The sequence below is a fragment of the Xyrauchen texanus genome, chromosome 2 (assembly GCF_025860055.1).
Source record: "Xyrauchen texanus isolate HMW12.3.18 chromosome 2, RBS_HiC_50CHRs, whole genome shotgun sequence".
Lineage (NCBI taxonomy): Eukaryota > Metazoa > Chordata > Actinopteri > Cypriniformes > Catostomidae > Xyrauchen > Xyrauchen texanus.
This window is the reverse complement of record NC_068277.1, coordinates 17,947,450-17,969,839: the sequence shown is the minus strand read 5'-3', so window position 1 is coordinate 17,969,839 and position 22,390 is coordinate 17,947,450. Positions and strand designations below refer to the sequence as shown.

Here is a 22,390-nt window from a genome sequence, read left to right as displayed (position 1 = left end):
TCAACTTTTTTGCAATTGCTTTTGGGCAACACAGCCCAGGTTGTGTCACCTACTACTGCATCTTTACAATTATGACAACTCTATGATGATTTAAAGTAATATACACTGGCGAAAAGTTTATAAAGTTTGGAATAATAAACAGATTTTGCTCTTATGGAAAGAAATTGGTACTTGTATTCACCAAAGTGGCATTCAACGGATCACAATGTATAGTCAGGACATTAATAACATTAAAAATTGGGGGCCTGGGTAGCTAAGTGAGTAAAGACGCTGACTACCACCCCTGGAGTCACGAGTTCAAATCCAGCGTGTGCTGAAGGACTCCAGCCAGGTCTCCTAAGTAACCAAATTGACCCGGTTGCTAGGGACGGTAGAGTCACATGGGGTAACCTCCTCGTGGTTACTATAATGTGGTTCTCGCTCTCAGAGGGGCACGTGGTGAGTTGTGCGTGGATGCCGCGGAGAGTAGCGTGAAGCCTCCACATGCGCTATGTCTCCGCAGTAATGCGCTCAACAAGCCACATGATAAGATGCATGGATTGACGGTCTTAGATTCGGAGTCAACTGAGTTTCGTCCTTCGCCACCCGGATTGAGGAGAGTCACTATGCCACCATGATGACTTACAGCACATTGGGAATTGGGCATTTCAAATTGGGGAGAAAAAGTGGAGGATAAATAAATAAAATAATGTGAAACATTATTATTACAATTTGAATTATTTTTTAACTTAAACTACTTCAAAGATTTCTAATCAAAAAATCCTCCTTGTGCAGCATTGACAGCTTTGCAGATCCTTTTCATTCTAGCTGTCAGTTTGTCCAGATACTCAGGTGACATTTCACCCCATGCTTCCTGTAGCACTTGCTATAGATATGGCTGTCTTGCCGGGCACTTCTCATGCACCTTCCAGTCTAGCTGATCCCACAAAAGCTCAAGGAAGTTAAGGTCCATAACACTCTTTTCCAATTATCTGTTGTCTAATATCTGTGTTTCTTTGCCCACTCTAACCTTTTCTTATGTGTTTCTGTTTCAAAAGTTACTTTTCTTTGTAATTCTTCCCATAAGGCCTGCACCCCTGAGTTGTCTCTTTACTGTTGTGCATGAAACTGGTGTTGAGTTAATAGAATTCAATGAAGCTGTCAGCTGAAGACATGTGAGGCATCTATTTCTCAAACTAGAGACTTATGTACTTATCTTCTTGTTTAGTTTTACATCTGGCCTTCCACATCTCTTTCTGTCCTTGTTAGAGGAAGTTGTCCTTTGACTTTGAAAACTGTAGTGTACACCTTTGTATGAAATCTTCAGTTCCCCCTCTGTCACTTATTCGATGTTGTGTCGATGTAGTGACTCTAGGGGTCGATCTCGAGAGCCCGAGACACCTTCAGTTCTTTGAGAAAAGGCCAATGAGAATTGGCGAGTTGAATTTCCATGCCACTACCCCTGACATACAGGTATAAAAGCGAGACTGGAATGCGGATTCATTCAGATTTTTTCTTCAGAGCCAAGCGGCTGTGTTTCAGCTAGCTGAAATACTATCACAAACCATTCGTCTCTTCAGAGCGCATTGGTGATGTCAGACACAGAGGACTTGACTGGGCTGCCACCTTAGGGTGTGGCAAACCAGTCTGAGGCTGCCGCGGAGCTGACAGCCATGCTTGCCCGGGGCGCCGCGAGTGTTGGGCTTGAGTGGAACCCTCCACCTGCACTTGAGCACTCGCTGCTTGATGACTGGAATCTGGGTTCGGTGCGCCACTCACGTTCACGCCCCCCCCCCCCTAAGGTCACATCGCGTGCACTCGGGCAGACGATGTCCACACTTATGGTCCAGGAGCACCACCTGTGGCTGAACCTGGTTGAGATGAGGGATGTGAACAAGGCACAGTTCCTTAGTGCACCCATTGTCAGCGTCTTCGGCGACACCATTGAGGACTTCACCCAGCAGTTCTTGTTAGTGAAACAGCAGACAGAGGCCATCCAGCACATCTTTCCCTGGCGCGGCTCAAGAGTGTGCAGTCCGTCTGTTCGCCGAGGGTGGGACCCCCAGAGATGTGCAGTCAGGTTACTGCTTTCCTTCCGGCAAGAGAAGTTGGAAGGGCGACTGTACCCCTCCACTCTCAAGGTCCACACCACGAAGCAGTTGAAGGTAAGTCTCTCGGTAAGCACAACCTGATTATCAGGTTCCTGAGAGGCGCCAGGAGGTTGAACCCTCCTAGACCGTGCCTCTTTCCCTCATGGGACCTCTCCTTGGTCCTTCTAGGCCTACGGAGAGCCCCGTTTGAGCCCCTAGAGTCGGTCGAGTTAAAGGCCGTCTCATTCAAGACTGCCCTCCTGACAGCGCTCACTTCCATCAAGAGGGTCGGGGACCTGCAGGCATTCTCTGTCAGTGAAGAGTGCCTAGATTTCAGTCCAGAAGACTCTCACGTGATCCTGGGACCCCCACCGGGCTATGTGCCCAAGGTTTCCATGACCCCTTTTAGGGATCAGGTGCTGACCTGCAAAGCAGACCCAGATTTATCGTTGCTGTGTCCGGTGCTTGCTTTGCGTATCTATTTGGATCGCACGCAGAGATTTAGACACTCTGAGCAGCTCTTTGTCTGCTTCGGTGGACAGCTGAAAGGGAACGCTCCAAACAGAGGCTTGCCCACTGGATCATGGATGCCATTGCTTTGGCCTACCAAAACCAGTCTGTGCCTGCCCCCTTGCGGGTTCAAGCATACTCTACAAGGAGTGTGGCATCCTCGTGGGCACTGGCTAATGGCACCTCTCTAGCAGACATCTGTAGAGCAGCAGACTGGCCAACACCCAATACCTTTGCAAGATTTTACAATCTCCAGGTTGAGCCGGTTTCGTCCTGTGTTCTTTCAGGTAAGAACAGGTAAGTTTCATTACACGGGGCAGCTGGCCGTGTATAGCGCCTTTCCCCTCCACAAAGGTGAAGCCGTGTGCTGATTGACTGACGAGTTTCAAGAGAAAGCTGTTTTTTTTTTTTTTACCATTTTGTCCTAATATTAACCTTAAGACATGGCAGTCTATTGCATACGGTGGCAACTCAAAAACAAACACAAAGACAATGTTAAGCTTCATTTAATGAACCAAATAGCTTTCAACTGTGTTTGATAAAATGGTAAGTGATTTTCTAGGACCAAATTAGCCATTTATGATTACTCATGGATAAGGTGTTGGAGTGATGGCTGCTGGAAATGGGGCCTATCTAGATTTGACCAAATATGACTTTTTCCAAATAGTGATGGTGCTGTTTTTTTTACATCACTAATATCCTGACTATACTTTGTGATCAGCTGAATGCCACTTTGATGAACTAAAGTACCAATTTCCTTCCAAACAGCAAAATGTGTACATTATTCCAAACTTTTGGCCAGCGTATATGCAGTAGATAATGTGTAATTTGTCATTTTTACATTCTTCATTGAACCTATACGCACCCATAATATGCACCGTTACACTCAGTTATTGTAATTTATAATGACATTGATACTACTGCAAAGAGTGGTGTATAAAAGTGTGTTAAGGACCAGAATACAGACAAAAGTATGATGATAAGAAAGAGAGGCATATCTTAATTTGGACAGATGTGTGAATGGCTTTGGGCTGATTAAAGCAGCACATCAAACAACATAGTGAATGGGCACTTATGCAGATTGGTTCCTTTTGTAGACTAATTAAACAAAAACAATCATATGACATGTTCTTGGAAAATGTCTCTGCGCAAACGATCGGAAAGGTGTAGCTACGTTTGCACTAGCTTGGTAATAATGCTGCACGCTGGTGAGTTCATGTTGACTGGACTGAACTTAATGGAACAATGTAATCGGAAATATCCTTTGCCTTCAAAGTAGGTGTAGCTCCAGGACTAATGGCAGTGAGAAGGTGTTTAGCAGCCGGTACATAGTTTTCCTGAAAATTCACCCTGGAAAGCTTCCAAGCCACCAAAACAAACTTAAAAACACCATTGTTTTGGTCAGATTTTGGCAAAAATATGACATCACACACATGAAGTATACCTAGGCCTTAAGAGAGCAGACAGTCATTCACTGCCTGATACAATATGATAAAGTAACTTGGAATGCCTACAGGCAACCAACAGCAAGGGTGTGTACAAATTCGCCTACGTCACAGTATGCACTGCATTTGAGGAAGAATGTACTTCTGTGCTGTTAATAAAGTACATTTTTTAGGTATGTATGCGAGTAGTATCACTACGGGAACGTTGGCATTGTCCCGTGACCTATAGCCATCTTTACACTGCAACGGTGGCACAGAAGTTGCATCTGAAGTGGCATTTAGGTGTATTTACATAGACTATTTAGTGCTACTCAGATGTGGCATTAATGCATTTACACATGAATAACATAAATGTAAATAATGTTATGAGATTAATGTTTCAAATATAAAATTCTGAATATAGAATAAAAATCTGAAATTTTACAGAGCAGCCTTAACTCGGCTGTGTAACTCTGCCTTATGACATAGGAACAACAACCACGAAAATAATTGACTCTGATTTTGTTTAAATAGTACAATTTATACACTATGTATAACTTTCTTGGTATATATAGCACTTAAAGTTGAAAAAAGCCGCCGTCTGACTTGCGTTTCTGCACAATTTTTTCAAAGCTAAACTTTCTCAGCTTAAAAATATGCAGAGACAACTTGTAAGCCATACGTAGGTTAATTTTCTCGAAAAGCATAAACGCTGTTTCTCTGTGGCACTATTGACCTGTTTCAGTGAAGTCACATTTTCCCCGCAGCCACCATATTTGTGACCATCAGCGGGAGGTGAATGGAAAAAACACCCATAAAACAATATCTAGAAAAACATAGAAAATGCTATTGATCCATGTTAAGTCCCAGGAAAGGTGTATACAGGTCTGATGTCAGCACAAATGTTGCCAAATTTGACTTTCGCAGACATTTAAATATATTTTAACCATGATTTACCCTTACGGATGTGACTCTGACGTGTGACCAGTGAGTTTAAAAATGAAGCCTGTTTTTGCTGCATCCCACAGCGCTGCACATTGAAGGTAATATGGAATTTTGTTCATGGCAGTGCGATCATAAAATTATGTCACAAAAATTCTCTATTTTGAGTGGTCTGTCTACCCCAACAAAACAGTAATGACAGTGGCATGAGTCGGGGGCGAGACAACCTGTTTGTTCAATCAACAGCAGACTGGGGCCATATTCGAAAAGCTATTTAAAAACAATGTTTATTTTTTGTGTCACTGAATGAAAATGTATGAAGTGTGAAATTATACGCTCCAGCTTTGTGATTTGAATCTGACATAGCTTCAGTGGCTTTATTGCACAATAGTTTAATTGTTAATTTCTTAATTTAGGTGGATGCGGTAGTTCACCTGGTTAATTTTCGCCTTCTGCTTTATAAACACTGAGGAGTTGGATATCCTACTTATTTGACATACTGCTTTTGGCATACAAAACAATTATGGAAGTTGGCATATACATGGATACAGATACAGTGATTTAATTGCTGTCTGGATGGCCATTCAGACTCCAGGTTAATAAGGCAATAGTTAAAAATTATACCATGTATTGTTGGTCAAAGCCAACAGACATCTTAGGGATTTCAGTATAAGGAATCTCTCTGCCTTTTTGAGACATGCTTTAAGAAGACACAGAGTTGAAGAAAACACCAGAAGGGCAGGTCAACTGAGGGAGACAGATGTAGCTGGTGATAATGAGCCACATGGCACAATGCCAGAAACCAGATTAAGCTGATAAGGATTCAGAATGGAATGGATAAGAGGGAAATGTTACCGTTTAGTTACTACAATTACAGTTGTTGTACAATGTTAGTTTGATTCTGTAACGTGTAACAATATAAAATGTTACTAAATGTCACTGAATGCATAATTGTTTTGGGAGCAGTTAATATGCTTATACACTCCCAAAAGTGGCCAGATAGATTGAACCTGACTGGCACCCAAACAGTATTTTAATGCACCACATGCTCTCTAATTCTTCTTAATGTGCAGACAATATAGTTAATAATTTTTGCATTGATGGAAATTGTGCATGTGGTCATAAACAGCATAAAAAAGTAAAAATAAATTTCAACACCTCCTTAATCTTCTTTGATGAACGGACCTGTTAAACTTTCATGGCAGGTCCCCTGTGATATGAGGGAAGGCGTTAGTGCTCAATGACTTGGTGGGGTGTCGCGCTTTTTTCATGAATACAGACATTTTTGAAAAATACACTTCAACTGTAAAACTGGTATCTTACGAGAAACGGTTATTTATCTATCAAATTAATGATTTTTATAAACGACTACATTGCCTGACATCAACTTTGACTACACCGTTTGTAATCCTGTCATAGTTTTGCAGTTATTTTATACTTATTTAGTGCTATAGAATGCATTTATTGTAAACAAATAATCCATCATTTAATTCAAAAGACTATTTCATGTCAGAATGGTCGTCAGTCGTATTTGAAAACTGTTGCATTGTATTCCATTTGGTTTCTCCAACAGCCAATGAGAGCGCCGTATTTATTTAAAAATATAAAACATGATTGACACGTTGGTTGGCCAATCAGAGAGTTGATAGAAGTTTGCATACGTTACGGTGCCATAGTGACAGGAGAATGACGCTTTTGTATTCGCAAAATGTGAATGGCAGTGGTTTAAGTCCGCCGCGCGAATGGAATTACAAAATTAGGAAGAAAAACTTTGGAATTATTAAAAGTTGCAGGTAAGCGCCTGTATGTAAATTTGACGTTATTAAATAAACACGTGTTAAATGAAACGGTGCTTTTGATTGCAACTTTGTTTACATTTGCCATATATTAAAAACACCGCTGCTTGGCAGAGTTTGAGGACTTATAAAACATTTCTGAGAGCTCTTTTTGATACTAAACTGTATGTTTCTTTAATTTTTTGAAGCGTCCTCACATTTAATATACTAATATTGTCTGAAATGTAAAGCATGCACGTGATTAAAACAACTTAAAAGGTACACGACGAAATGTTAAACTGACAAATCGCGCATATTATAAATTTAAGAATAAAATAAAGGCCTATATATAAGCATTATAAAAGCACACAGTGTATATGGATAGTTAACCTTAATTACAACACGACCTTTTTCATGAACAAAATGTACAAATATATTTAAGGGAATATGTGTGTGTGTTTGTGTGTTTGTGTGTTTGTGTGTGTGTGTGTGTGTGTGTGTGTGTGTATGTGTGTAGTTAACATGGTATGACTGAATGATATATAGTTTTACCATCAGCACTGTGTAAAGATTAACTCAATACAGCCCACCTTCGAGTTTGCACAGTAAATAATAGACTAACAAGGAAACTGGTGTTTTAAAGTAATAATCTCCCTGTAAGCCACCTCTTTATTGTCTGCTATTGTTTTATTGTGTGCCGTTGTTTGTCGCTGTATTACAAACTTCATCACGTGAAAGAGTATTTTAAATGTATTTGCATTCTTAATATACACATTTTAACAAATTAGAAGTTTCTAATGTATTCTAACTCAAGTCCCCTTCTTATACTCCACTCAGGTCTGCTCCTTAGCAGTGAAGTAAAATGATTGTTCATGGTTGGTGTTGGGTCTCAGGACTACTACTACTACACCTGTTCCCTATCCAGTAAGTTCCAGTAACAAAATGAGAGTTCTGAAACCAGCGGAGTCTGCAATGAGGCATCTGGACCGCCCCCCTAGCCTGGCAGTCTACAGAGTGGAGATGGAACGCAGCCGAGCTGGCTATGGATTCACCATAGCTGGCCAAGCACCTTGTGTCCTGCATGGGATAATAAAAGGCAGTCCAGCATACAGTGTTGGACTACGGCCTGGGGACCACATCCTGCGTGTAAATGGTACAGATGTGTCCAAGGCCTCGCATGAGTTGGTGGCGAAGCATATTGGTATGTCATCACACTCACTCTGTTTGCTCGTCACGTCAGGTGACAGGCCACACATAAACTCCTCTTCCAGTGATGAGGAGCTATGTTGTCAGAGTAAGGGTAAATTGCCATGGCTCAATCCAGGAAAGAAGGACCCTTTCTCAGGTCAGCTGAAAGGCAGAGACACGACTGAACCTATGCTTCATTCAGTTGGAAGTTTTGATACTATCTTTGAGATCTCAGACCAGAGCAGCATAAGCACGTCACAAGAGAGGCTGAAAAAACAGAGGCCTTTGTCAGAATCAGATATGTCCTATTGGGTCCAGCAGGTCAGATCCAAAAGCCACCCTGATAGTCTCTCACAGAATTACACATCTCGAGTTGTAAGTGAGGACTCTGTGTTCTCGGACCTTCAGAGTCAGAAAGATTTTGCATTGGAATCCAACATCCTGAATATAGCAATGATTGTGGGATACATCAACTCTATGGAATTGGAGCTCATGACAATTCACTCTGAAGAGGAGACATTGCAAGCCATCCGTGAGTGTGTCAGCCACATTGGAATTGAGCAGAAGACCCATTCACTGGTCATGATGAGGATTAAATGCAACTGTGTTCAGCTTTGTGATGACCGAGATGTCGTTTTGGCATCTTACCCTGTGAAGAGCCTGGCGCTTTGCGTAATTTGCACAGATGACAGCAGGTTCTTTGGTCTTGTCTCAGTTGATTTAACCAAAAGTATTGATGCAGGAGCACAAACAGGTGCCACACTGAAGACAATATGTCATGTCTTTTTCATAGATCCAGAGCTTTATGACCACAAGGAGCATCAAAGTATCATGGGACACTTTGGTATTCCATGTACTCCAGATCCAGACACTCAAAGCTGTTTGGAGTTTCCTCAGACTCCGCACTCAATTTTGAACTTTGTGTCTGTCCTCTATACTGACATGGGAGACTATATTGAAAAACTAAGACTAAAACTGGACAGCGAAAATCCTGACGAAGGACAGCAAAATACCAAGAACAGCGGAAGTGACAGTGGGATTGGAAATGCATCGCCAGAGGATCGAGACAGCCTCATTGGCCAGTTGAGCTTCACATCTCCAAACACTCCCAACCCACCACCAAATTATTCCCAGCATAGAAACAGTGCATTCCTCAAACCTGATCACAGATGCCTTCTGTCAGAGCCACTATCAAGGGCTGTTCAACCTCTAACTCCAGCATCTGTCTCTGCTGGGGCAGATGGTTCAGCTTTTACTCTTCAATCTCTGAGTGTCCAATCTAACTTGCCATCTAAACACAGAAGCAGTCAACGGCAACATTCTATTGGCTTAAAAGCTCACTGGCAGAAATCTAGCCCCAGCAGCATTGAGTGCTTGGTGGAGAGGGATGATGAAGGGCACAGAAATAAAAGTGACACCCTTCCACCTGCTATGGAACAAATCCCAACTCTTAGATACAAATCACTGGAAGATTTCAAACACCATCAGAGAATGAACTTCACCCCACAGCTCAAAATGACATGTAGATTCTTCAGCAGGGCAGCCAAGCCCAAGGACGGAGAAAACAAGGTCAGAAAGGAAATCTCTGATATCTTGATCTCTGGTTTTTATCTGTTCTCATATTACACTACACTTTACAATAAACCTGCATTGTAGTTGCCTTCACTCATTCTCTAAAGTCACCTTGAATGTTAATATGCATATGCTATGTAATAGTTGAGAAAACACTATTATTTCAAGTTTTCATGCTAATCCCTGACTGTTCACAAATGAACCCTTTATATACTTTGCACATAAGTTACTAAATGTGTAGTACTTAGGACATTACAAATAGGAAAAGTAAAAGGTGGCATTAACATAATAAAGTTTGTTATCTCAATTTCTCCAAACAAAATACTGCTTTGACTGCATGGGTAACCAAAAAAGTTTAAGTAACAAATTACTTTTTAAAGAGTTTATTGTAATGCTTGGGTTTTATCTAACTTGCTTAAACATTAATTCAACAATACATTGATAATCACTATTATTTTTAACTTTCATGTTTATCTTCTGCAGTTAAGGTCTCATCTGTATAAGGTGAATCAAACTAGGAAATCTTTGCTTTGTCTTTGCGGTCTCCCCCGCATTCATTCATGTCAAGCTAAAAGGCTTAATACAATGAAAACATGGAACAGATGGTGCGACGAGTAACAGGCAGATGGAGCTATTGGGTTGATTAGCACAGTTCAATATGATTACACCGGATGGATCAGCCTAAGGTCTATTTATAATGTAGAGGGTCACCAAGCAACAATTTGTCTGCCATGTGACAGAACAGAGAAATATAATTTCCTAAGTTTCACTGATAACATTTATTGCTGGATCATCCATCTCTCTCTGACATGTTTAAAGCCCCTCAGATTTAATTTGAATTGCAAATTGTAATTATGTAGATTATTGGACAGTAATTTTTTATATGGACAACAGAGTATTTATTATTAACAATATGTTAATACAAATTTACATCCTTTAAATGCAGCTCATGTTCTAAAGTATGTTTTCTTTTCTAGTGATTACGAAAAATGTATCATTACAAAACATTATTTTTTGGTCATTTGTGAATGACAGTGCAAACGCCAGCACTGATAAAGCCTAATGCATACGTGTGACTCCATTAGTTAAGGCAAATTACAGGGCCATGAGTCATGTAAGAGTGATATCTTGCTCATTCTCTGCCAATCATCCCATTCATTTGTATATTCAGCACAAAATTGCCCTTGATTTAATTGCTTGAAAGCTTAAAGACAATGAAGGAATTGAGGTCATTTAATAAAATTAAATTAGGCCGTTTTATGATTTTAGTTTCTTTTAGATTAGCACTATTCAACATACATTATTTTATTAATGTTATTTCCTTATTTTAATGTGGCAAACAGTGTTGTGAAAATAAGAAGCATGTGTGCACATACAAAACTTTTTCTGCTGATAAAAATACCATTAATAAGATTGTATATCAACTTTAATAAGATTTGTTAATGTTTGTCTTCTCAGGAATCCATATTTTGGGCACATAGAAGAGGACGCTCCTCTGTTCGAAGGCCTCCGAGTCCGGCTAAACGACTTAGTCTGGCTCATTCACTTAATGACCTTGAGGTAAGTAGAGCCAGTTTCTGCTTTGCCTCTGCAAAAAACTGTCATTGACTGTTAAATCATAGTTTCTATAAGTCATACCTAAACCTATGTTTAAATAAATCACGTGACCAATAAAAAGAGCAAAATGGGTAATGTCCCTCTTAAACTTAAAGGAATAGTTCATTTAAAATGTACCCATCCTGTTGCCTTCCCTGATGTGTATGACTTTCTTTCGTCTGCTGAACACAAACAATGATTTGTAGAAGAATGTCTTGGATTGTAGGTCCATACAATGCCAGTAAATGGGGTCCAACCCTTTCAAGCTTCATAAAGCACACAAAGGCAGCATAAAAGTAATGCAAATGTATCCAGTGGTTTAATCAATGTCTTCTGAAGTGATCCAATCGATTTACATTTATGCATTTTTTCGGTTTGTGTTGAGAACCGACAAAATATAACTCCTTTATCACTGTACACCTTGTCATTGCAGTATCGAGGCACAATCAAGATTTCAAGCTCGATTACACTTCCTTGTGCTTGACGCATACACATAGCACTAGATGGCGATAGGAAGTGTAATCAAGCTTGAAATTATGATCACCAAGGAGATTTATAGTGAAAAAGGATTTATATTTTGGTCTGTTCTCACCTATTGGTTATCAGAGCATAATCTGTCAATCTGTGTTTTACACCATTCCTGTTTTCAATTTCTGGTTGTCTTAATCCTTAAACTCCACAATTCTTTTCTGTCTCTACATACACAGGGTGGCCTTTGTGATAGAGCATAATTTTCAAGCAAAGCAATGTTTTTCTATACTAAACAGACAAAGATAACCATGAAACTCTTTACTCTTATAAACACATTGTACTCTGCATTACATTGATGTTACCATTAGTATTGTCTCCGAAATGTATAGTTACCATTAGTATTGTCTCACTATATTAGTTCTTCAACTGGTTTAGCAGTTTTAATGGATAGTTCACCCTAAAAGGAAAAATTCTGTCATCATTTACTCACCTTCATGTCATTTCAATCGCGATCGACTGGTCGATCACAAAACAACCACTGGTCGATCTTGTTGAAAGGTCAAAAGTGAAAGGGATATAAACTACACAAATAGCGATAATCTTAAATATGGTTTTATTTCCTTATTTTGGCTCCCCTGCGCATGGATTTCCGAAACGCAAGATGGCAGGGGAAGACTGATTCATATTTAGCGTAAGGTTTATGGGTAGTGTTAGGGTTGGGTTATAGATTATTTAATCAATCAGGTATTGCTTTCCTCATGAATATATATAGATCCATCCACTTGCCATCCTATGTTTTGGAAATTCAACCCCACTTTCTTACTGATGCCTTCTTTCTTCGTGCGTTTGTATTGTGTGTGTTTGTGTGTGGGCGGGGTTAGGTGGTTTACGAGGACATTTTTTTAGATTACAAACTGGTAATTAAACACATGGTATTATGCTATAAATGTGGTTTATGTGGATATTTCTATTGTCCCCTTAATTCAAATAGCTTAAAAATCATACTAAACTATGTATTAAAATTAAATGCTGAGGGTTAGGTTTAAGGGTAGGGTTAGGGGATAGAATCTATTGTTCATTCTGTAAAAAATCATTATATCTATGGAGAGTCCTCCATAAGGATAGCCGCACCAACATGTGTGTGCACGTGGTAAGAGTGCACACGGTAATGTAGATACATGTGACTGTGTGCAAGCCTGATAGACCTGCTCATCTTTGCCATTAGTTAAACAATAATAACAAGAATTTGAGACCGATTATGGCTCTTGGCTGGATAACTTTAGTAGCTTTAAAAATATTAATGTATTAATAATGCAGTAAAATCTGTGATCTATTGAGTTTTTTTGCTAAATTAGATTTTATTTTCCATTTCTGAACATCTACTTGTATACATATTGATACTACTGTTAGAAAATGTAAGCATTGTTTTCTTAATTTGTTTCCTTGTCCTGAAAAATCACTTACAACAGAACTTACAACAATGATTTCACTGGTATACAGGTACCGACCACTGAAATCTTGGTGTTGTGACAACACTGCCTTGAATACATGGTAGATCTTACCCATGGGAGTATGAAATATAGATGTCATGCTATAGAATTGTGAGCACCCCTGCCATATGACCTTCTTTATTTAATGGACCACAAACGAAGTAATCTAGCAAAATGTCTAAGCTGCTCTTTTTCATACAATGAAATTGAACGGTGACCACGGCTGGTCCTGGTTTGGAATGACAAGGAAATGATGACAGAATTTTCATGTTGAGTGAACCATTCCTTTAAGTCCTGGTTTTGTTGCCTTATAAAAACAAAACTGTGTGGATCAAAATAAACTAGGTTGAATACTACTGAGTACATTTCATACCTTTAAATATCATTCTGTGCATTCTTTAATGGAGGAATGTGGAGTTGAACCAGCAAGTTTCTTGAGTTTTAAAGCTGGAAAAGATTTGTCACCTCTCCAAGTGTGGAATCTGAGAGGATTGGCTTTTCCTGGAACTTAAGGCAGCCTTTTTCACAGCACTAATGCCCCTCTGGTGGTCAGGCAGACTGGAAAGTGTGGTTATGAGAACATCAGTCACGCTGGTGCTCACCAGTAGAGAAAGGGGACGTGAAATGGAGAGGCTTGTTTGGTTGGAAAATGCATCGTCTAAGCATGTTCTTTGTTGCCAGATAGCATCTAAATGAGAGGCCATTCGGTTCATTTCAGTAATGGCACTTTTCGAAATGCACGTTACATTTCGACTTGCCTTAACTCTACTCGCTTTACTTTTCTGAGCTTGCATTTCCACTGCAGTTTAGTGCCCCTCAACGGGGGTGGGATTATAGGATGATCGTCATAGTTGCGCCACCTCTACTGCTGTGACATCATCTTAAACATGACACAAACACATTTAGTATTGGCTCGGCTTGCTTGGAACCTCGACCGAGGTGGTACAAAAAAAGTACCAGGTACTATCCACAGTAGAAAACCCCAAAAAAGTGAGCAGAGTCAAGTTGAGTCGAGTTGTACCGTGCAGTGGAAAAGCCCCATTTGATCATTGGTGGACACAATTTATTTGTATTTTTTTCGTGAGCCAATCATCTGAGCGATAAATGCCATGTGAGTAATTACTCTGGAGTCACAGGAAAATGACATCTCGTTAGTGCTGATTGGTGAACCACAGAAAGTGCTTGGTCTCAAGCCTTTCACTAGTAACTATGCCCATGTCAGTGGCACACTAAACCACCTGCCATCTCCTTCATTGCCTTGATAGCATTTAGTTTGAAGTGGTTAAGTTGACCCCACTCAATAAAGATGCTATGTCCCTGTTATCCTAATTGTTCCATTCATTAATGCACACAACAATTACAGACTCATTCGAAAACATCTGCAAATTAAGTCAAATGTGTAGAGGGTGGAATTGAGTAAGGACAGTCCCATCCAACACAGTTCTGCATTGAGATAATGGGTTGCTGGTCAGCTAGTCAGTAATCCAGGACAATAAATGATTGCCAAACTGTGCTGACCTCATGTTATTCAGCAGCAGCAGCTTTCTGTTGATAAGGGTGGGAAATTACCACCCAAGCCAAATGTGGGTATTTTTCTGAGGGGGCGGATGATATTGCCTTATCTATTAGCCACTGTGCTGGGCAACCTGTAAGATGTCTTACATTGTCCTAAGCCATTTTGCCATTTTTGTTTTTCCTTGTTAATCACTGAGCTGCGTTTCTTGAAGCACAAATGGATTGCACATGCTGCGCTTGTCTGTTGTTGACTAGTGCAGTTTCGTCACACTTTTGTAGTGTTTAGGTTTCCTTTCAGTTAATATCTAAAAACACATTGTGCAACCTTGGCGAATGATTACAACAAGTGGTAGACATGCCACATGCAGGTGCTATGGATTTCTTATGCTATGCCATTACATTTGCGTGCCAGTGATTAACCCTACTGTCACTACCATCATCACAGGTTTTCCGACATGCGACAACAACCTGTTAGTTTTAAAGTTGGCAACAGCGATATCAGTATCATTTGTTCACGTGACTTTTGAATTGTGAAAAAGAAATGGCTGTGCACAAAACCACGCAGTGGTCAATAAACGAGGTGCAGACGTCCACTCATTAGTGACTAGCGAAATGAAAAAGTCTCTCAGGAAGTGTCTTAGCTGTTGGCCGCTGATTTTGTGTAAAATCACCATGCAACAATTGTTTAATGCAGCATAATGAGCTAGTAGCTAGCGGTTGTGTTATTGTTTTGGTCAGATTGTGTCGTGTTTAAGATGATGTCACGGCAGTAGAGGCGGTGCAACTATGACGATCATCCTATAATCCCACCCACATTGAGGGGCACTAAACTGCAGTGGAAATGCAAGCTCATAAAAGTTAAGCGAGTAGAGTTGAGCCAAGTCGAACCATAACGTGCAGTGGAAAAGTGCCAATAGATCTATTTGCAACAGTTTTGGCCTTTTATATGAACACTTCAAATGCATGCTTTCATCAGGATGTGTGATTAGATTATATTAGAACAGGATGCAAATATGAAAACACCCTGAGATAACAGCTGTGAGGATTTAGTGCTTTGCATGTTTACTGAATTTTACCAGTCACCAACACCCTGGTGTTGAAGGTACTGTAGGGGACAATTTACCCAGTTTCAATGTTATAATAAAAACAAAACAAACAGTATCTAAAAATAGGCTAAATACTCAAGACACTTGTTCATTGTTAGCGTTGATATAGTACATTATAGATTTATTACACAAGGATTTATGTGTTGTGCGCTAACTTTTTAACTGCTGCTGCTATTTCACAAGTTAATGAAAATTGAGAAAGTATTTGAAAACACTTCTCAGTTTAAAACTCTTCTGTCTATTATTGATGATGTTTATTTCTGCATCTTTCTGATTGTAAAAAAAGCAGACCATTTTTTAATTGTAAACAGATAAATCTCACAACCTCTAGCATCCTCCACCCATATGTGTCTGCAGTGGATTCAAAGTTAAAATTACAAGGTCTACATCATGTGAGGTGCCGGTCTGCAGTCGATCAAGGCTATAGGTTCAAAATTCTGCTTCTGGGAATCTACTTTTACGCATTTAGCTGCAATCCTGAGCTATCGCATCTGTTTGTTATTTAAAGTAAACTTAAAGACCTTGATTAGCTGGTATAGGTGTGTTCAATTAAAGCTGGAACCAAACGTTGCAGTAAAGTGAAGTGTGTCATTTCTGAATACTCCCTTTCCTGAATACTCCCTCTGTCACCCTCTGCCATTGGTCGAAGAGATAGATAGTCCCACCCAAACTCACGTTATTGGTTTAGTCAATGGCTATGTTTATACCACAGCTGAATATAGCCAAATCAGATTTTTTTCGAGCACATGTGACACAGATCTTTTAATTGAATGACCACAAGCGGATTGAATCTGACATTTTCAAATCCTATCTGGGCCACTTTCATATGTAATCGGAAGTAAATCAGATAAGTATGCTTTTTTCCAGTGTGCCTTCAGTGTGAACAGCCAGGTCAGATTCAATGTGATTTTTATATCAATCTAACTCAATATTTGTCATTTGCACACTTGATTTCCGGCATACTGTATATAGACTGTTATTGTTTAAAATGTTTAATTGAGAGTCATATTGTTTTTAGTTAATGCATTCAGTTCTTAAAATTATAGGCTCAACAGTTGGGTTCAGCAATTTGTTTGGACTACAAGTAGTAAAATATGCGCATGAAAAGATACAGAGTTAGATTTACATAACCGCGCTCTTTGCTCGTGTCACTCGCACAGAAAACACAGTTTGAAATCTGAAATAATTATAGATAAAAGTCTTCTTACCTTTCAAGTATGTAATGCACTTTTCCTGCTGTCCTTCAATTTTATGGTGTGTTTCACTCGTAAGTAATACTACACTCTTGAGCTTAGATGATAATTAAACTGCACCATACAAAGGCAACTACTTTATTTAAAAATACTTTATCATCAAGACGGTCTTTTTCCATCACATGCTGAAATATTAGATATTCTGTCCTATACGCTTAAAAAAAGAGCTAATTGCATTTATAAATGCAATTTAATTCATTATTCATATTATGTTGATGAACATGCCAGAGTTTGTTAAATGCATGCGCAGGGAGGGTTTTTCAAACGGCTCAGTTTAGAAGCATCTGCTATTCAGACCAGTATCGGATATGGGCTAAGTTTAAAATGTATTGTGATATATACATAAAAAAATCAGATTTGATCTGCAAATCAAATTTGGATCACATTCAGCTGCGGTGTGAAGGTAGCCAATGTCGCCATGATTGGCTGGTCTCAATGCCCATGTAAACAAAGCAATTTTTGATAGTGCCGCAATGTTTACACTTTTCAGGGATATCAATCTACTGATGTTTTACTTACATTTTCTCTGCATATTAATTTGAAATAGGAGAAAGTATTTTAACATTATAGCTTTAATTTAATTTTATGAATTTTAAACTCCTATTAGCCCATAAAGAACAGGATGATGGGAATCTGCCTAAAAGAGTTTCATCCATGCCTAATTTACAGCCAAAAGTGTCAAGATGTGAATTTTAGATCCTCTATTGGTCATATAATTTTCATAAAATGTATAATTCATATAAATTTGAATTTGAAGTTCAGAGTTCACCAGACTTCAACTTTAATATCAGTGAAAGACAAAAATGATTTGCATATGCATTGCTTGCGCACCTAGCCTCCCATGTTTGCATACATAAATGGAAGTGAATGGAAGACAACATTTGGTGTGACTGCCCTTGAGGTAGAGAGGCCAGATAAGTTTCCTTTCCTAATTTAATCACAAAGCCATCAGAAAAATACTGATGGTTTATAAGAAGTTTGAGTTGACAGCATTGTTTTATTTACTGCCAGCATGTTTTCAAAAGGACATGTATTATATATTATTGTACATTTTTCAGATGCAAATTTCAACAACAAAAAACGAAAAAGAAAAAAAAAGCTGGCAAATAACTGATTAACATAATTAAGCTGTGGCAACATTCTTCTTATTTTTATTTCAAACAAAAATCTTGAAGACATTAAGCCATTGGAAGTGAACATACCTCAATGATTAAACTTGCACAGTGTGGAGTTTCTTTCCAAATCAACATGACATCTCAGAAATGTTTGGAGTTGGTTTGAGTGAGTGAAGGTTTATTGCTAGTGGATTTAGTGGGAGAAGAAATGTGTCTGTAACAGAGAGTGAAAGGAGATGGGAGGAGGGAAAAGGGAGGGAGTGCAAGAGGGAGAGACAGACAGAGAACTAGACAGGGACAGTGCAGGAACTCTTGTGCAAAAACAGACACATTCACTTCAGCTTCACCCTGTGAACTCACAGAGCATGCGGCTGAGTGGACATGTTTATTTACGCTGGGTATCTAAATGAGCACTGAGGACTAATAATTCTAACACACACACAAATGGAGCCAACTTTAACTCTTCAATCTTCTAAAGTAAGTTTCTTCCTAAAGTCACAACATCTGTTTTGGATAAAACTGTGCATGTGGGTACTTGTTCACATATATGTGTAGATATATAATTGATCTTCATTGTAGCTCTTAAAAAACCTGTTCTCCAGAACGTTTTAAATGTGCGTTGTGGAGAACATGTGTCGTCTCGCATTGGAATGTTTTGGTCTGTGTGGAGCAACTCCCCGAAATGTTTAGGTGAAATCTTTAAACTAACTCAACTGCATGAAAACTGTAACTGAAGCAGATGACAACAATGAAGAATTATCATATCCACCCAAAGTTTCCTCATGTTACTACTTAAAAGACATTGTTAAATTTAGCCTGAAGCTGTCTGTAAACACTGTTCTCTAAGTGTATTCACTTTCACGTACCTTGTTTTTGTCAAATAGCATAATGCACATTTACTGATAAATTTGCCTAATTTGTTGTTCTGTTTTTGGTTTTTATTTAATTACATACCTGTGTTTAGATTGTTACAGTTATCTGTGAGGTCACCATTATGACTCAAATGTCTACAAGTAAGTGATGTTTTTAGATGAAAAAAAATAAAAGATGTGTACTGTTTTCAGTCACAAATCTGTACATGGTCTTCATTCTTCTCTGACAGTTTTCTTTACAAATATTTGCCCATATTCCAATTTTTTGACAGTTACATTTCTGATGCATTGAGCAGAGGCCACCTGTTCTGCTAAAGGGCAATGTTTTTTTTGTCTAGATGTGTGGCCTGTCTTTGCTCCCAGATCTGGTAACCAAAAACCACAAGCTATATGAATATCCCCCTTTCTAACTTTAGAGGAAATGCTCCCTATGATCTGAATTTGCTTAGGATTAATAATCATTTTGATAGTCATTAAAACAAATGAGCCCCTTTTAATATTGCAGCTAGATACATTATGAATGCCAGTGCTTAAGCTTTAGATGTTGTTAGATGCTGTTAGATAATAACACTGGTGAAAAAGTGTGTGTGTGTGTGTGTGTGTTTGTTTGCATGCATGGAAACAATTAGTCTTGTCCCACATCAGAGCTATATAAGCTTCAAGGACAACTCCCAACCAAGGCCCCACTTCTATCTACATTCAACATTTCCACCTGCCATGCCACACCCTTCTCCCTCACCCAAGATCTGGTACATCTCACAATAACACAACCAATAGTCCTTTTATGAAAGCTTTTGAGGAGTGCCTGACCATTGTGGCTCAGCAGTGATGGTTGTAGCAAATTGCTTCAAGACTCTTTCAGATGAAAGAACCCAAGCTAATGTAAAGTTAGAGGTCTGGTTTTGTTTGATGTGGGTTACATGCAGATTTATTTGTGTTTTGTTTGTTTTTATTTGTGAGAATAGTTTAGGTCACAGTCAGAGAGCTACTTTTCTCCCTTTAGTTTAGGAAAATTTGTGCTTATTTGAGCTAACCTGCCTCAAGATAAATGGGAAGCCATTAGTTGTCATTTACAGCTGCTTATTACCCCTCATTATTACTTTGTGCATCAGCAGCATGAGAGCTGTTACTTCTGGCATGGACCGTGGCCCATTTACATTTATGTGCTTGGCAGATAATGTCTTGCAAAATAAAGTGCAGGTATTATGTTTGGGATGGTTACTTCAGCAGGTAACGGAGGAAACAAATTTAAGGTTAAACAATTTGTTTAACCTTAATATTAGTTAAAATATTAGTTATTGAGTGAGTACATACAAAATCCATGTTCAAAACCCTGTGCCTGCCTTACCTCGATTCACTACGGTAAGATTACAATAATATTAATAATTTTTATTTTGATCTGTCGGGTCGGATTTGGCACAAAATTACAGACTTAAATAATTTTTCCTTGCATGTTTACGTCATCTCCATACGCTCAGGAAAGAATTACAGACTGTGTCTTGCGTGTGTCGGCCTGGAAAGCTATGGTGGTTCAGTCAGTCGCACTACAGGATGGCAGGGGCAGTACATCAGTCTCCGGATGGATTTTTAACTGTCAACTGTTTGGCATAGCTGTTTTCTTGCTTGGATATGCTTGGACATGTTTTGTGGTAGGATTGTTAAGCTTATATTGATTGTCAGTAATGAATCGAAGTTTACTCATATATATACCGATCGCTATGTGTTTAATAGGCTACGTTTTCCAGTGGAGTTACTATAACATGTTAACTAATATTCATGACTTCTAAGTATTCCTAAATGTGTTTGTGTGTGCCGCTGTTTTCTTATTTATTTGACCCCAGTCACAGAAATGCACACGTTATATCACTTTCCATTGTCCACTATGGTATGGTAGTTCTCCATGAAAGTATTTAAAAGTTATTTAAAATATACCAATTTCATACCACAGTAATGTCCATATAAGTTTGTTTAGCATGTAACCATCTCTCTATAAAATTGAACTTCCAAAGAAACTATTATTTATAATAGTTTATTATTGTAATTATTATATTTATTATTTATGCATATTATTTTCATGTTTAATAAAGTATATTTCATCCCCATCATTATTGAATCCCCTTTTTTGTGTTTTTATATTGCAGTCTTATTGTTTGCAGTGCATAGACCTACTATTGTAGGATTACGGTTCACTTGCATTGTCCATTGAGGCTGTAAATTGTAACATAAAAATACATGTGTTCCATTAAACTCATATCTGACATATCACGAGTTTCACCTCTTAAATTGATATGTGTAGTACAATACAAAAATTAGTGTGTAGTGGATGAATTATCATATTAAAATATGTAAATAAGAGTGTTGTTTATCTTCCTCAGTGCCAGTAATAGCTCGGTTATAAACGTTTAAACAAATAATGTAATATCAACATGAAAATAGCATGTTATGACTGAGTGATAACAGGCAAAGCAGGCAACAGCAAACCATGAGATTCATCCGTGCAGAATATTAGTGCCGAAAGACTACTCACATAAAATGTTCCTCTACAAGTTTCTTGCAATTTTAGATTTCAACCACAGATGTCACTAGAGACCCCAAAGTTCCATAGTGAGCTTTAAAAAAAGATTAGCATTAAAAAAAAAAAAAAAAAAAAATGCTTGTATTTGCAAGGTAGCAAAATAAGTGTTAAAGTTTTAGGTAAGCTCTCCTTTTCATCATAATGGTTTTGTGTGACATGAGGTTGAATAAATGATTAAATAATTTTCATTTTTGAATTCTTTTGGTGCTGTTGTCATGATCCTCAGGACACGTCAAGGCCAACCATTATTCAGTATACAAATAAATACAAACAATAAAAAAGACAAATTACGTTGTAGAATGTAAATATTACAGTAATGTCACAGCTGCGGTTAGATTTTGATTACTAAACATTCTAATAATGGAAGAATGTTTTTTATTTTTCAAGCTTTAAAGGTGCACTCAGTTAGTTTTTGCTAATTAAAGTTTACTCAAAGACATTAATAGCACTTTTTAGAAATTATATACACTTATGTTAGATAAAGACTCCAGTAATGTCAGTAGCCCAAGGAAATCTGCTTAATATAATTATAATTATTATAATAATATAAATATAAGTCTATAATTTTAATGGTAGGTTAATTTGAACAGTGAGAGACAGAATAACAACAAAACAATCCAGAAAAACGCATGTCAAAACTTTAATAAATTGAATTGCATTTTAATGAGGCAAATAAATATTCGACCCCTCTGCAAAACATGACTTAATACTTGGTGGCAAAACCCTTGGTGGCAATCACAGAGGTCAGACGTTTCTTGTAGTTGGCCACCAGGTTTGCACACATCTCAGGAGGGATTTTGTCCCACTTCTCTTTGCAGATCTTCTCCAAGTCACTAAGGTTTTGAGGCTGACATTTGGCAACTCGAACCTTCAGCTCCTCCCTCCACAGATTTTCTATGGGATTAAGGTCTGAAGAC

The 22,390-nt window shown here is 38.5% G+C and overlaps 1 protein-coding gene across 3 annotated transcripts in view; it reads left to right on the top strand.

Moving 5' to 3' along the window:
- Positions 1-8,382: 8,382 nt before the first annotated feature.
- The window catches only part of rgs12a (regulator of G protein signaling 12a), a 71,544-nt gene continuing 57,536 nt past the window's right edge, over positions 8,383-22,390 (top strand). For 2 of the 3 annotated variants that reach the window (XM_052145939.1, XM_052145931.1), the window contains exons 1-2: positions 8,383-9,477; positions 10,939-11,040. In XM_052145939.1, the coding sequence (XP_052001899.1) occupies positions 8,386-9,477; positions 10,939-11,040 (1,194 nt within the window). In that variant the 5' untranslated portion in view covers positions 8,383-8,385. Of the gene's footprint in view, positions 9,478-10,938; positions 11,041-18,320; positions 18,504-22,390 lie in introns of those variants that run through there. The other variant, XM_052145957.1, reaches the window with a different exon arrangement.